Consider the following 16,965-nt stretch of genomic DNA (forward strand, 5'->3'; position numbering starts at 1 on the left):
GGGTGTTGAGCACACTGAGCGCATTCATGTAGCTTCTCTTCATCTCAAGCAAGAAGCAATAGCAGCAGGGCACGCAGCACAGCAGGGCAGCATGTCTCTCAAGTTCTCTCTTGCTCTCTGAGGCAGGGTGGTCAATATCTACCATCCCTCTCTCTCTTTCTATGTCACACACACACACACACACACACACATGCACAATTGAAAGTATTTCATGTTTGAAATAGGGTAGCTTAGTCTCAAGCTTGCCACCTTTGATTGGACATGTTTTACCATTACAAGGTACTTCATGTCCCGATAGCTTCGCCACCCAACTGTGACCATTGTATGTTTCTTTTTCAGTTTCATTTTGTTCCATGATGCATGTCCATGGACATAGATATGAACACACACACACACACACACACATACCTACACCCAGAGAGTCTTGTTTCATCATTAGGATTTGTTATTGGTGCAAAAATCCTTCATTTTATCTGTTATTAGTTACTTCTTGTGGTGAAATGATGATTAAAAATGTTATTTTGATGCGTCATTTAATTATAAAACTGGTTTTATATGTATATTTCAGGTGGAACCCACCTCCATTTACTAGAATCCCACATACAAAACTTTGCATGTCAAGACAAGACTTCCATGAGGTCTACAACCTCAGCCTAGACGGGGTTAAGAACCCACACTTTATGGATGTTACAGAGAAAAACTGGTTGTCCGTGTTCACGGTGCTACGAACCAAAGGGCAGAAGGTGAAGCTTCAAACCATGCAATCAAAGCTTTACAATAAATTCATGATGCTGTATTAGATGGTTTACCAGGAGTTACCTATAAACGATGAGTGTGCTGCCTGGTTTGCCAAAGCATTTGCATTTGAAAATTGCCAAAGGGCGGATATTTCTCTCAACAAGTCCAAATACCATGTAGCTTAGGCTGTTGTGGCTGAGAACTCATTTACTCGACTGGGGGCACATAAGCAAGGGCTCTCCAACAAGATGTCCACAGTAATGATGCACATGACTGACGGGAAAACAGTATGCAAGTTAGTATTGGTAACTCAGTCACATCGAAGGCGAGTGTGGATACATCAAATAGTCAGGATGCAGAGTTGGCAGAGATCATGCGGTCTGATGTACAAGCTAAAGTTAGGCAGCTTGAGAGTGAAATAGGGCAGATCTCTAAAGAAATGAAGCAAGCACAAGTGGAAGTGTAGATTCAGTCAAAGGCAGACACTTTCTTAAAACAGTTACGGGAAGCACGAGAAGAATTAGCCACGCTTGAGGCTCGTGGCAATGTGCCGTTGGAGAGGGTGATGACGTTGCAAGCTGTGATCAATACTAACTTGCAAGTTCTCAGTGTTCTTGGTGTCGCAGAGGGTGGCACGTCTGAAAACAACGATGTTGCATCCATATAGGTTGATTTGTAAACACCAAGAAGATACTGTTGTTCCTCTTATTTTGTGTTTGAACAGTTCTGTTGAATTTTTTTGTCCGATACAAGAGAGGCTGCAACAAAAGAATGTGCTCTTGGCAAAACTCAAAAATCAGGAGGCTTTTGTTGGCAGTGCAATTTTACAATTGCAATAGGGCAAAGCACCTGGATTCTCTCCATCACCTCCAATCATGCCAAATGTACGTGGAGACATTATATTTATTGACGAGCCGTGCACAACCTGTGGGTTGGAACTTCATGATAAAATACTGGTGGGTGTTTGCATGCTACCATGCCAACACGCCTATCACAATTTTTGTTTCACAACTTTCTCCACACTGAGTGATTCCTGCTTGGCACCGGGATGCGGCGTAGAGATCCATGCTTCGGTGAAGAAGATGTTTGGTGCAGAGACAACGTCCGTGGCAAAAGAAAAAGTTACTTCAATATGTATGTTCCCAATTCTGATTACTCAAGCTCCAAAGGAAGGAAAAGTTGTATTAGTAACCAAAAGTATTAGTAGTAAGCTCTATTAGTAACCAATAGCTGTCAAATAGCTGTACTAGTAGTAAATTATATTAGTAACCAATAGATGTCAATAGCTTGTAATTAGTGGTAAGCTATCAAATAGCTTGTAATTAGTAGTAAGCTATATTAGTAACCAATAGTTGTATTAGGTACAACTATGAGTTAGCTATTTGATAGCTATTGGCTACTAACATAGCTTACTGTCCAATTATCAATAGCTGCTTATCACAAGCTTTTCAAAAGCTATTAGATACATCTTTAAACCAGCTATTAGTTTGCGAATGGCTTCCATAGGTAGTGGGTGATAGCTATGTGATAGGTTTAGAGAGAGCTACTAGTTTTTAATAGCTACCTGGCTCTTATTAAATAGATCCAGAATAGTTGTTAATTGTGTGAGTAAATACTTTCTCATTCACTAGTGGCCAATACTCCTAGCTATTAGAATTTAATAGCTCTCTAATAGCTGGGTACTAGCTATTACATATCTGCTAGTCCCGAAGCTTTTGACCAGCTATGAGGTAGCTATTGACATGCGTAGCTGTACAGTAGCTATTGATAGTGTGCAGATATACACAGTCAATCACCATGTGGCCACTAATTTCTAGTTAGCAACAAGAAATAGTTGTTTCATAGCTTGCAAGTAGATATTATAGACCCAAACTTGGCTAAAGTTGCTTCTTAGACACCTTTTTGAACAGCTATTAGGTAGCTATCGTTGGTGCGACCAAAGTTGGTCTGCGTTGGGAAGTGTGCTATGCAGTGCAAAGGGTGCTAGCATGTGCATGGCAAAGGGCTAAAGCCAGTGTGGGAGACCTCTGCAGGACAGTGGCAGCGGAAATGTATGCTTAATGTGGTGTTTTTACGCCAAAAAGGTCCCAGAATGGTCCAAATGGAATAGCAGGTAAAGGTGCGTGGAATGCTGAGTTAGTGTTGTGGAATGTAGTATTTGAGATGCTCTAGAAGCTCGTCCAGACAGCTCGTCAAACGGAGCCCGGATGTGCGAGATATGGCAAGTTGAAGTGGGATGTGTTTGCAGATCCTCTCCGGATTGGGTGGGCACAGGTGGTTGGTCAAGGCGGGTGTGAAATGATACATGGGAAGTCCTCGATTTGTGTAGCACACATGTCTTTTCAGATTGAGAATCGGGCTTCTGGATGGAAAGTTATGGACAATCAAGTTTTGGCAAGGGCCAGTTTCGAGGCGTTTGGGAGCCGCATTGGGAAATGCGCAATTTGGTGTTTTCTCGAACTCGCCAGGTGTTTGGTGGGTAGCATGCAACATATGATGCTAGTCGAAGTCGACGGCACCTGAATCGAAGTCCGGAGCATGGAGATATGCTTGGTCGAGGTCAGTAGTTCGTAGCGAACGTGGATGGTCGGATGCTTTTTTCTATGTTTAGGACATGCCGTTTGAGGCCGTCAAGGCATCATGATGTGAAGCCGACAGGTGGATCTCCCAGGTGGCATGATCGGAAAACTTATTGGGCGAGCCCGGGCACACGGAGCACCGACATCACATGAATCAAATACTTGAGGTTTCCTTGTTTTGTAAAGGTAAAAGAAAAGAGTGGCTGGACTCAAAGGGGAAAGCAGGGAAAAAGTGAAGTTGAAGACTAAATGTAAAAGGATAAGCTTGAGTAAGGAAAAAGAGCCCAAAGGCAGCGGCGCCAGGCGTTACTGCCCAAAAAAAGAAGTTTTTTTTCTTTGCTTTCATAAGAGAAGAGGAAGAAAAAAAAAAAGAGGCAACGTTTTCGACAGGGCAGGTTTTTCTTTTTTTCCTTTGGCTTGGGGAGAGGAGGAGAAAGAGAAGGGGCTTTTGGGTGTGCTCGACAATCAGAGCCGACACACGATGGTGAAGTGTGGTCCGTGAAGCGATCCGAGAGCATGAGGGCTCGGAAGAAGAGGGAGCCAACGACGGTTTCCACAAAGAGGAGCCACTATGCGAGTGAAGGCCGCGATGGATTTGTTGTCGATGTGTGCCCCGACGTACTTGAGTTTGGAGGAAGGTGTGTGCCCCTCTGTATGAAGCGGCGATGGCCATGGTGTAGCCTTGAGCATGGTTCATGGAGTTTGTACTTGGTTTCTGGTTTGAAGGAGAAGCCTTGGTTTCAGGTGTAGCCTTGAGCATGATTCATGGAGTTTGTACTTGGTTTCTGGTTTGGCATCCTTTTTCCCCCCTTCCTCCCTTTCTTCTTTGCTCGTCTCCAACGTGTGTGGTGCCGGTGTGTGTGAGCGTGTGCACCCCTCGGGCCCCCTATGTGTGTGAGAGAGAAAAAGAGAGAGGTGTTGAGTTATGGAAGAGTTGGAAGCGGGCAAGATCGGTGTAATCGCTGTCTAGCAACTGTGTAGGTTGTGTGTGCTTTGGGCGAAGTGCAGGCGAGGCCTTGTTAGTGTGAGTTACTTGTTTTGAAGGTGTTTTTCGAGAGGACAGGGGTGCTATGAATACCCTGAGCTATATAGGGGCCATTGCGTGTGTGTTGGGTGTGTTCCCCATTCCTCCTCTCCATCTTCTGGTGCCCCCACTGAGGAGCACACTGATTGCTCCTTGGTGACGTGTTTATAAGCAAAGATGTGGCAGAGTGTTGGTCCGATTTTCAATGGTGATGAAGATGCGGATGAGTGGCTGGCAGATTTTGAGTTATTTATGCTCTCATTGCACATGTATAGTGGTGAAGAAAAGCTGGAGACAGTTCCGTTGGTGCTGCGAGGTAAAGCGAAAGCCTGGTTTGATGGTCCCGGGAAGCTGCAAATAAGCAAGATTGGGTTGGTTTTCGAGAGCGTTTCTACACAGGTTTCAAAAAGTGGTGTCAGCTGTTGAAGCGGATGCAAAGATTAAAGGGTTGCGACAAGAAGTAAGTGGAAATTTTGACGCTTTTGTTGATAAGTTCGAAGCTTGTTGGAGTGATCTGGTTGCTGCCACCCAAGTGGTCAATGCGGATGGTTTCAAGCTAGAGAAATTCCTAGCTTGCCTGTGTCCTCGAGTTCGAGATAAAGTGGATGCTGAAGAGCCAAAGACTTATGCCGAGGCTGTCAGAGTTGCCCGAGTAAAGCTGGAGTTAGGCTTGTTAAAGCCTACAGATTGTGTGCATGTTGAAGCAACAGTTTGTTCTATGGGCCCGTCGAGGATGATGCCAGTGATGCGAAGTGTGGAGCCTGTTAGGGTAAGGCCTATGATTGACTATGTTCCTTGGGAATTACCTGTTGGTGAAGCGTCTATGCCGATTGTGGAGAAGCTTATCAGTGAAGATGAGCCTTTTGTTAAAGAGAGCTTGTGTGTAGAGGAGTTAGCAGATACCAAGTGTCCAGTACAACTTGAAGAGGTGGAGCCTATTCTCGTGGAGTGCTTGTATGAAAGGGTAATAGATCGTGGCCAGATGGTAGGTTCCGAGATCTTGGGGTTGAATGATGAAAGTGGGCACGACGATGGTCCAGCTTTTGTGGAGCAGCTAGAGGATGATGATGATGATATTGAATCGGCCTATGGTGAAGATGATGAGGCTACAAGCTCAAGCTTCTGGAAAACAAGAGAGGAGGATAGAGATACAAGCTCGGAGACAAAATCCGAAGAGTCGATGCTGGTAAAGGTAAGGTAACCCTGTTATATGCATGAGGATGTGGTGGTTGCCACTATGAATGAAGAGCAAAGAAGAGTGTCGGAGCTTGAGAGCGACGACATGCCAGTGAGGGTGCTATGCGGCACCATGCTAATGACGATGCTCATCAAGGTAGCTGTGGAAGGTGCTTTGATTGTACAACAGATACAAGGGTTTCCCAAGAAGGAGAGTGTTGTTGTGGCTAAGAAAGAAGAACGGGTTGAGGAAGATGGCATGCAAGAGATATTGGACGCTCATAAAGAAGAAGAGCAGCTCCATCTAGACATGGATTGCACGAGAGATGCCTTGGATATGGGTGCTTTTGAGCAGGTATGCTTGGATGATGAGGTTGATTGGGGGTTTGATGACCCGGTGGGTGAGATGGATGAAGAGACACAAGTGCTTGCTGGGAAAGCTTTAACCAGAATACAGGTGATACGAGGGTCTGTCCCTCTACAGGTGGAGGTTTCTTTGGGAGAGCAAAAGTCTGCTGCTGCTATGGTGGTGTCGACAGAGGCAGGTATGGGGGTGAGTACGGAAGCGATGGTGACCAAGGTGCCAATGTTGAAAAAGTTGCCCACTAAGCGGAGTGGTCCTTTTGAGCATGAAGATAAGTCCAAGGGTGTGGACTTGTCCGAGCTATCAAAGGAAGTTTTCATATGGTGGTTGAAGGGAATGCTGATAAACACAGCTGTGCAGTGGGCTGTCGAGCAGGTACAAGATTTGCTTGAGAAGGATCTTGCGTTATATGGTTGGGAGGGAGGACATGGTATGTTCAATGTGAATGATGATGTACACTCGGAGAGTCGTGATGCTTTTGGTGGTGTTTTTTGGGAAGTGGACAATATGCCTATGGATGCTTGGAGCAATGGAACCATGGCGAGAACAACTTATATGGATTGTTGGCTAGATGCCTTGGTGCGGCACTATGTGAGCATGTTACAGGTGGATGGACGTGATCAATGTCAGGTGTTTGATCTAGGCGGATGATGGCAGGTAAAGCAGGGGGTTGGGCAACCCGCATGAACAAAGGCAGCGGGTAGCAAATGCCAGGTTTTGTACATATGATAGGTGGTTTTGTGACGTGCAGAGAGTTTGTTTGGGTGTGGTAGTTTTTTTAGTGCGATAAGCATGTTTGTGGTTGAACGTAAATGTTCAACAACGGGGTGGGCAATGATGGTGTGACCAAAGTTGGTCTGCATTGGGAAGTGTGCTATGCAGTGCAAAGGGTGCTAGCATGTGTATGGCAAAGGGCTAAAGCTAGTGTGGGAGACCTCAGCAGGACAGTGGCAGCGAAAATGTATCCTTAATGTGGTTTTTTTAGGCCAAAAAGGCCCCAGAATGGTCCAGGTGGAATAGCAGGTAAAGGTGCCCGGAATGTTGAGTCAGTGTTCTGGAATGTATTATTTGAGATGCTCTAGAAGCTCGTCCAGACAGCTCGTCAAACGGAGCCCGGATGTGCGAGATATGGCAAGTTAAAGTGGGATGCGTTTGCAGATCCTCACCGGATTGGGCGGGCACAGGTGGTTGGTCAAGGTGGGTGTGAAATGATACATGGGAAGTCCTCGAGTTGTGTAGCACGCAGGTCTTTTCGGATTGAGAATCGGGCTTCTGGATGGAAAGTTATGGACAATCAAGTTTTGGTAGGGGCCAGTTTCGAGGTGTTTGGGAGCCGCATTGGGAAATGCGCAATTTGGTGTTTTCTCGAGCTCGCCAGGTGTTTGGTGGGTAGCATGCAACATATGATGCTAGTCGAAGTCGACGACACCTGAATCGGAGTCTAGAGCATGGAGATATGCTTAGTCGAGGTCGATAGTTCGTAGCGAACGTGGATGGTCAGATGCTTTTTTTTATGTTTGGGACACGCCGTTTGAGGCCGTCGAGGCATCATGATGTGAAGCCGAGAGGTGAATCTCCCAGGTGGCATGATCGGAAAACTTATTGGGCGAGCCCGGGCACACGGAGCACCGACGGAACATGAATCAAATACTTGAGGTTTCCTTGTTTTGTAAAGGTAAAAGAAAAGAGTGGCTAGACTCAAAGGGGAAAGTAGGAAAAAAGTGAAGTTGAAGACTAAGTGTAAAAGGATAAGCTTGAGTAAGGAAAAGAGCCCAAAGGTAGTGGCGCCAGGGCGTTACTGCCCAAAAAAAGAAGTTTTTTTTCTTTGCTTTCAAAAGAGAAGAGGAAGAAAAAAAAAAGAGGCAGCGTTTTCGATAGGGCAGGTTTTTCTTTTTTTCCTTTGGCTTCAGGAGAGGAGGAGAAAGAGAAGGGGCTTTCGGGTGTGCTCGACAATCGGAGCCGACACACGATGGTGAAGTGTGGTCTGTGAAGCGATTCGAGAGCACGAGGGCTCGGAAGAAGAGGGAGCCAGCGAGGGTTTCCGCAAAGAGGAGCCACTATGCGAGCGAAGGCTGTGATGGATTTGCTGTCGAAGTGCGTGCCGACGTACTTGAGTTTGGAGGGAGGTGTGTGCCCCTCTGTATGAAGCGGCAATGGCCATGGTGTAGCCTTGAGCACGGTTCATGGAGTTTGTACATGGTTTCTGGTTTGAAGGAGAAGCTGTCATTGTTGATTTTGGCGTCGTTTTGCCCCTCTTCCCCCCTTTCTTTTTTGCTCGTCTCCAAGGTGTGTGGTGCCGGTGTGTGTGAGCGTGTGCGCCCCCCGGGCCCCCTGTGTGTGTGAGAGAGAAAGAGAGAGAGGTGTTGAGTTGTGGAAGAGTTGGAAGCGGGCAAGATCGATGTGATCGCTGTCTAGCAACTGTGCAGGTTGTGTGTGGGTTGGGCAAAGTGCAAGCGAGGCCCTATTAGTGTGAGTTACTTGTTTTGAAGGTGTTTTTCAAGAGGATAGGGGTGCTATGAATACCCTAAGCTATATAGGGGCCATTGCGTGTGTGTCGGGTGTGTTCCCATTCCCCCTCTTCATCGTCTGCCATAGCTAGTGGGTGATGGCCTATTAGCTGGTAGTACATATTTGACCTATTATTAATATCTGTGTGATAGAGCTTTTAATCAGCTATGAGTTAGCTATTGGATGATACCTATTTTCCACAGCTAGTTGGTGATAGCTATTTTGCAGGGTTGGAGAGCTATTAGCTGGAAGGAGCTATTGATCACAGCTACTGTCTTCCACAGCTAGTGGGTAATAGCTTTTTGCCAATTTTGGAGACCTATTAGTTGGAAGTAGCCATCTGAAGCTGTTATTAATATTTTCTTGATAGTGCTTATAACCAGCTATTAGTTAGCTATTGCCTGCCATAGCTATTAGGTCAAAGCTATTTGCCTGGTTTTGAGAGCTATCAGCTGCTAGTAGCTATTTGGCCAGCTATCAATAGCTGCTTGACCCAACACACACAGCTATTGATAGCTATTGGGTTGGGTAATAGCTATTTGGGTTTGCTTGACTTCCAAATAGCTATTACCCAACCCAATAGCTATGGAAGACAATAGCTATTTGGCCAGCTATCAATAGCTGTGTGTGGTAAATCTTTTCTCGTTCACTATGCAGCAAGTATTTATAGTTGTTAGCAACCAAAAGCTGTCCAATAATTTGTTGAAAAGTTTGACTTTGTTTCCAAAAGGTTGAATTCCTTTTTTAATTGCTGCTTGGCATATTTTTGTAACAACAGCTGATTGTGTTCCAACCACATGTATGTTCACACCAGCAAAGACATCTAGTGGAGATACAATGCAGTCAGCAGGATTCACAGTCGGCTCTGATTGTTAGGGAGAATCCCCAAAAAAGTCTTCTTGCATCCCCTTCAAGAATTCACAACTACCAGTAATAAAAAAAAGTAGTACTTGTGACGTTGCTGCGGGCGGCTCCACAAGTCCAAAAGATGGTCTTCAAAGCAAAGGTCAGGTCTGAGAGTTTCTTGCTAAGTTTCAAGTTGTGTACCTCTCCAGCCATGCTATGGCTACATGTTGTTGGCAAAGTATTATAGAGTTTTAGGTGGTGTATGACAGCTGTTAGCCAGTTAATATTCTGTTATTAGCCAACTTCTAGATAGCTATTAAGTAGCTTTGAAGGTACTTCTAGTTTAACCACATCTTCCATTGCAGCTCCAGGGATCTTTGAGACACCTGATGATGTTCCAGAGGCAACAATTGGAGACATAGAGGACAAGGTAAAATAGGGAAAGCTTGCAAGAGGTGGTAAGCATGGGCAAAGTATGTCTAGGAGGTTGACAAGAAGGTCCGTAATTGCACACGGAGCTGACGATGAAGATACAAATAGTGATACATTGATGCAGAAAGGTATGCCTTAGTAAATTTAGTGTCATCCCACTTACACGTGGTTGAGCTTTTTTGTCTTTTTGGAGCACTTACTGATGGCATAGCAACATGCAAAATCTCCTATCAATAAAGATTGTGGAGACACTCTGGAGAACATGTTGGTAGAATCTAAAAGAAAGAGGCAAGGGTTAGCAAAGTGACCATCCAAGAGGATGAAGAAAACTCTGTTCAACAAAACTCCTCCAGATGTTAGGAGTGGTGGTGAAATCCCTTGCCCAGATGTTAAAATAGAAAGGCATGCAAAGGATGCTAGCGAAGACCCTACTCTACCTCAGGTAATTGACCTAACAATGGTTGGTGCTAAAGGCCCTGCTCCTGATACACTTGCTGATGCAAGCCTAAACAATGAAGTCCCTGTTCATCATGTGAGCATTGATGGTACCGTGCCTGCTCCTTATACAGTTGTTGATGCAAGCCTAAACAATGAAGTCCTTGCTCATCGTGTGAGCGTTGATGGTAGTGTTGATGGCAGTGTACCTGCTCTATAGCAAGTTCATCAAGCAAGCCCTTTGCCTGATCAACCTAATACCACCAGCCAAGATCATGGTGCTGGTCTATTGTCCCCTGATGCATCTTTGTAAACTTTTCTGTTTCAAGGCCATAATATGAATGCTATTCCAAGTTGTTTTTGCAAATATTTTGTTGTTTTTCCTCGCAATTAGTTAACTTATGTAGACAGTCTTGTGTATGCAGTAATTCATAAGGAATTGATGTTGATGCTAAGTAGTATGTCCACCATCAGAAACAAAGCCCAAGTGAAGGCCAAAAAAACTTGTGATAGATCACCCGTTTAAAAGGTGGAGACAATACATGGTGCTCAAGCGGATGTACCACATCAGGTTGGCACATGTGTATGCATCCAGCTCATGTTCATGAGCTTTCCCAAATTGCAAGGATCCGAGCAAGATGCTTACATCAGCTGAGGAGGATTATCATGTTGTTCCAGAAAGTGTGCAGAATGATCCTCGGCCTCTTATTTTGGATATGAATGGTCTCACTACAAGAAGTTGTGTGCTCTTGTGATGCTTTTAGCGACGGAAATACACTCGGTTTTTATAACTCCCGGTGTCGCTAGGAGCGTCGCTACCAGCGTCGATACGGGGACGTCGCTATAAGCGTCGTTATGACAGTCGCTATATGCGCCGCTATAAACATCGCTATATAGCGATGCCTATAGCGACGATTATAGCGACGCTGTAGAGCCATCTATAGCGATGCTACAGAGCCTTATATAGCGACATTCATAGCGATGTCCGAGAGGAAGTTTTTTTGGTGATAGGGCTTTGAATGCCCTGCCACCCATCAACCATATTGAATGTTCCATTAATTGATTCACCTTTGAAAAAAAGTGCAAAGGTAGATATAGACAATATAATTATTAACTCCATCATCCATAGTACATATTGTTTGCAAAATAAAGATACAAAACTGACAAGCGTGAATTGATGAAAGTAAATCAATGACAATTGTACACATAGGCAAAATCACTTGATTGTTAAACTTTGCAAATGTAATAGTTACAAACCATTGTCATTATTTAAAAAATATACATGGTTTTCAAAAAGACGTATAAAAGTTGTCTCATGATACATAAGCTATGACAAAAAGAAACTAATGCTATCTAGCTATGGCTAAATTGAGGTCATCTAATCAGACATCTCATCGCGTCCAAGAGGCGTATTTGTCGGATTCTACAAAAAAAAAAAAAACAATAAGATATCTTTTTGTAAGTATAAACATATAGCCATGTTTATAAAACAATACAACAAATAGAAAAGAATAAACCCCAATACTAACCATGCCGCCGCGAGAACTCAGAATGTCCATAAGGGCGTTTAAGCCCTTCCTGCCTGCGTACTCACGTTCGTACGGTGTGGGATCACGTCCTGTCATCGACCATTGTCAAAACATACAAAGAATCCATTATGTTAGAATTTAAAAACCCATAAACCCTAAACTATCAAACATAGAGAGCAATGCGAAAACACTTACAAAATCGGCCTTAAATGATGCCCACTTGCCGCTCCCCAAGTGGTGCGAGCTCCCTGCCTCTACTCGCACTCTGACTGCCTCCTTTTGTTGCTTCCACTTGTCGGGATTCTCACGCGCTGCTTTATTCGCATTCTTCCAATCTTCTTTGGCCAGCCAATCTGGTCTGTTTCACCCATGCTTGATTGCTTTTTGCACTTCGGAACGCTTGTGCTTGTAGTATTCGCGCATTCGAACCTTCATCACGTCTTCATTAAAGCGGTCATCCCGTGTTGGAATGGGAAACTCATCGTGAAGCATGTTGATGACTTTGTCTTTTAAATCATTCGGTACTTCACTCCAGGTATTTAGTATGTAGTGTCTAAACACCTGAGAGCAAAGACCGCGCATGCGCAAAATCACCTTCTTGCCTTCATCATCCAAGATGATGCCGCCGTTGAAGTCGACGGAGTAAGGCAAGCCCTCTCGCCGCTGACGCGTGAACATGGGTGTCCCGGCGGGGGTCTCTAGCGCCGTGTCAATGGGGGTACGAACGTCAGGTGTCTCCACTGGAGTCTGAGCCCCGAAAGAGGAGTGTCCACTGGAGTGACTCCTGGAGGAGTAGCTAGTGGTGTGTAGCTATGGGGAACGGCAGTCAGCCGTGCAAAACCTTGTGTCGATGGCAATGTCGTGGCTGGTGTCGGGATGAGAAAAGAAGGGGAGGGTAAAGAGCCTCGTCGAACACGAGGCAGTGTCGAAGCATCGATGGCGGCATCCACACAACAACCGCCAGCGCCTAGACGAGTGTGAAGATCGTCTCGTCGACACCGAAGATTTGGAGCGCGTTGAATGCTCCGAAACAGAGGGAGATGTGGATGGAGTAGGAACGCGCGATGGTGCGCCAGAGCCATGATGCTCCACGTACCACTATCTTTGTTGGGGTGACAAAGAAGAAAGAAACTCCTCAACATTCATACCTGCATTAAACACACGAACATTTAAACTTAATATTGAATTAATGGAGTAGAAAACATGGAAAAGTAGATAGGGAGGGAGAGAGAGAGAGAGAGAGAGAGAGAGAGAGAAGGAGGTGCTCGTCGTCCCTTCTTGTGAGAACATACCTAGAGCATACGTACCTGGAGTGGACGCAAAGACCATTAAATACAATGACGCAATGACGCGTTCTTCTTCTATTCAACTTGAGTGATGGAAGAGGCAAGTCGATAACTTAGAATTTTCAATCAAAAGAGAGAGAGAGAGAGAGAGAGAGAGAGAGAGAGAGAGCGCACACAATCAAATCTTGCAGTCGAAAAACCAAGTGGTGGAGCTGCATGTGGCCATGGATTGCCCAGGATGTGAGCGCAAAATCAAAAGAGCGTTATACAACATGGAAGGTACTTAGAGAGCCAACGTTTTTACAAAACGTAGCAAAATTGTTCAAATACAATATGTATGGCTTTAAGAGATCTCTCTCTCATCCTCGCATACAGATGACAACGGGCCATACATTGTAAGATGTTTATCTTTGACCAAATGGATTTATGCCATCCATAGCCAGGCCTAAGCGCAAATTTCGAGCTTCCCTAGCAAAATCCAACCATGTTCCATCTATATGTTTCCAGGCTGCGCAATCTGCAGGAATCTGTAGCACACCATCCGAAGATTTATTCTCCTCATGCCATGATGCTAGGGCGGCTATGGACTTACATTCGAAGAAATGCTTGATGCAAGGAAGCAGAGGAATAAATATATATATATATATATATATATATATATATATATATATATATATATATATGCAATAACAAAAAAGCCACATTTTTCTCCCCTTCAAACCTTCTCCACAAAAAGTGGCCTTTCTCTAAAGAATCTTCCTATAAAAAGTCTTGTAAGAGTGTCTTTTGTCCATTAATTAAAAATATTTCTTTTGTGTCCTGGCGAAGCTAGAAAGCCCCCCCTCCTCCCAAAAATAAAAAATAAACAAAACAGTGTTGCTCCTTTTTGCCTATAATTATCCTCCTTAAAACATTTCATAGGCCCACTCCTAGAAGATAAGACATTTATGTAGGCAAGAACCTACGTTGAAAATAAGTCTTGTACTGACCTCTTGTGATTCTATACACGTATAGTGAGATTTCCCTTATGGGATTTCCAAAGCTACCCATCAAAGCTAGTATTAAACTCTTGCATTGAAGTATTTGTATATGTGAGGCCCATTCACATCTACACAATTGTTGTATGCGGCCCATCACTTGCTTCCCCTCAGGGGTCATAATGGTCTCATCGTACATACGATTGATGAGGTAGACGTATCACTTTGGCATGTCCCTCCCGTGAACTATAGCAACCCTTTCCAATGAATGCTCATCATCCAAGCCTCTAGGTGACCCCGGCGCAATGTTCGAGTCACTCCTAAGCATCTCCGACGCAGTGACCGAGACGCCGGCCACTCTCAAACGCGTAGGCAGTATAATCCTTCGGTGTACTCAAAGTAAACATAAATCTAGTCTAATCTAACTTAAATAAACCTAAATTTAATATAACATAAATCTAAATCTAACCTTATCTTAAACGATAAAAATAGAAAAATGGTATAACCTTTCTATCACCCAAGTGTGGTAGATTGGTTATGCCATTTCCCTCTTCAATAACAGGTAAATAACGTAAATAAACCTAAATCTAATCTAATATAACGTAAATTTAAATCTAATGTAAATAAACCTAAATAAATCTAAATCTAATCAAACGTAAATCTAACTAAAAATAAACCTAAATTTAATCTAATTTAACTTAAATAAACAAAAATCTAATTTAACGTAAGTCTACATCTAACCTAATCTTTAACGTCTTTTGGAATAGTTTCCTACGACATTAAAACTCTCTTCTTCTTGTGTGTGTGTGTGTGTGTGTGTGTGTGTGTGTGTGGGTGGGTGGGTGTGTGTGTGTGCCAATAAAAAGAGAAAAATGGTATAACCTTTCTATCACCCAAGTGTGGTAGATTGGTTATGCCATTTCCCTCTTGAATAACAGGTTTTGAGTTCAACTCCTCGTCGGCTAGATCTTTAGTTCTCTTTAATTAGTTTCCTACGACGTTAAATTAAACTCTCTTCTTCTCGGGTGTGTGTGTGTGGGTGTGTGTGCACGCCAATAAAAAAAGGAGAAAAATGGTATAACTTTTCCTATCACCAAAGTGTGATAGATTGGTTATGCCATTTCCCTCATGAATAACAGGTCTTGAGTTCAACTCCCGTCGACTAGATCTTTAAGGTCTCTTGGGATAGTTTCCTACAATGTTAAGACTCTCTTCTTCTGCTTCTTCTTCTCTCTCTCTCTCTCTCTCTCTCTCTCTCTCTCTCTCTCTCTCTCTCTCTCTCTCTCTCTCTCAATGTGTGTGTGCATTCTTTGTTTATGCATGTGTGTGTGCGTTTTTGGTTTATGCATGCTCTCTCTCTCTTTTTCCTCTCTCAATGTGTGTGTGCATTCTTTGTTTATGCATGTGTGTGTGCGTTTTTTGTTTATGCTTGTGCTCTCTCTCTCTCTCTCTCTCTCTCTCTCTCTCTCTCAAAAACACAATGTGTGTGTGTGTGAGAGAGAGAGAGAGAGGGAGAGAGAAAGAGGGGAAGGGAACATGAGAGTGAGGAGAGGAAAGGAGCATACCTGGCTCTCCTTCCTCTCCTCGTGTGTGTGTGTGTGTGCGCGTGTGTGGAGAAGAAAGAGAGAGAGAGAGAGAGGGAGAGCACGCGTTACCTTGCTTGCTTGAGCGCGTGCTGAAAACTTAGATCTGAGATCTGAGTTTTTGGACGCTCTCGGTTATTTTTTAAATCCCTGACTGCGTCACTATAGGCGTCGCTATGAGTGTCGCTAAGTTACATGTAACTTAGTGACGCTCATAGCGACGCCGTGGTTTTTCACATTTGAGTGCCGTACTATGAGCGTCGCTACTATTAAGTACCTCTTGTAGTGTCTTTTGATTCATAAAGTGGATCTGGAAGAAGATATGTTCTTCCCTACATGGAATCTACAATATGATCAGGTACTAGAGGAGAGGCCAAAGAAGGATTTTCTTCCTTGTGCGGCCCAATGCAGGGCAGTTCTTATTGTGGGCAGCAACCCATTTCAATGTCTTCATTTGGAGCTCAGCCATGGAACATAACGTTGTAAAGCGTTTCCGTGACTGCTTTCTAGGTTTACGAGGACTCGTAGCATGGTTCATTGCACAAACTTCCTGTGATGTGCTTCATAATCACAAAATCAAGGGCAAAAAACCCATTTTCTTCAAGCACCTCAATGATTTCTGAAACAGGTATAATGATCAGTTTGGTCCACACAATACTCTACTGCTTGATGACAGTTTGTACAAGTGTATATTTAATTTTTATGGAAATTGCTGCATTGTGCCGGCGTTTGGCTCGCCTAACGATACAACTCGAAGGCCATTCCTTACACATAAGATTGCCCCATGGTTGTATAAGTACTTGAAGGCAAGGGATAGAATGCACTTTGTTACTGGAGGAGGAGATGTGTTTGGCACCTGGGGCAGTGAAGAGGACTTGGTTGTTAAGGATCTTATAGAGTTGCATGGATAGAGAAGCCTAGAGTGCTGCCATCATGTTAGATGGGGTGAAATTGAAAAGAAGACCTCTGAGCAGATTCAAGGGGAGGCATCTAACAAAGTGGGGGATTGCCTAGAGCAAAAGGAGGCCTACAAGGTGGTGTGGGATACGGTTTTTCATAAACGGCATGGATAGACACGCTTGGGCATATTGGTGGATTGCCTCTGATGTTTTGATAGCCTGCTTTTTGTAACAGCTAGTGGATGTAGCTTCTGTGCATATTTAGAGAATCGCCTCTGGTCATCCTATTTGTAACACCATACTTTTTTATGGTTCTTGCTCATTGCAAAAATCTGTAATATAATTCATCGCTCAAAGCGACCATGTACTGTTTTTTTCCTGAGAAGGTTAGTAAGTTCCACTCTTATGTTGAGTACATTATACAAAATCTGGCTTTATGCGACATTGCACTGTTTCCTTTCGTGCAAAGCTTATTAAGTTCTGGTCTTAATTTTGAGTACATAAACATCAAATTGCTTGTAGATTTGGCAGCGAATGGTAAAAAATTGTACCTATTAACCCTGCATAACTGACTAGCAACGCATGTAGA

At 43.9% G+C, this 16,965-nt stretch overlaps 1 protein-coding gene and 1 pseudogene across 1 annotated transcript; both read left to right on the top strand.

Annotated features, from left to right (window-relative positions):
- The first annotated feature begins 633 nt into the window (after positions 1–633).
- LOC147424225 (uncharacterized) lies at positions 634–1,204 on the top strand (annotated as a pseudogene).
- Positions 1,205–10,740: 9,536 nt separating this feature from the next.
- Positions 10,741–16,388, top strand: LOC147424226 (uncharacterized). The gene is made up of 3 exons (XM_086501831.1): positions 10,741–10,845; positions 15,764–15,835; positions 16,164–16,388. The coding sequence occupies exons 1-3, from the start codon at positions 10,741–10,743 to the stop codon at positions 16,386–16,388; spliced, it is 402 nt and encodes a 133-aa protein (XP_086357957.1).
- The last annotated feature ends 577 nt before the right edge of the window (positions 16,389–16,965 follow it).

The sequence above is a fragment of the Adiantum capillus-veneris genome, chromosome 26 (genome assembly GCF_014529385.1).
Source record: "Adiantum capillus-veneris isolate H3 chromosome 26, ASM1452938v2, whole genome shotgun sequence".
NCBI classification, from domain to species: domain Eukaryota; kingdom Viridiplantae; phylum Streptophyta; class Polypodiopsida; order Polypodiales; family Pteridaceae; genus Adiantum; species Adiantum capillus-veneris.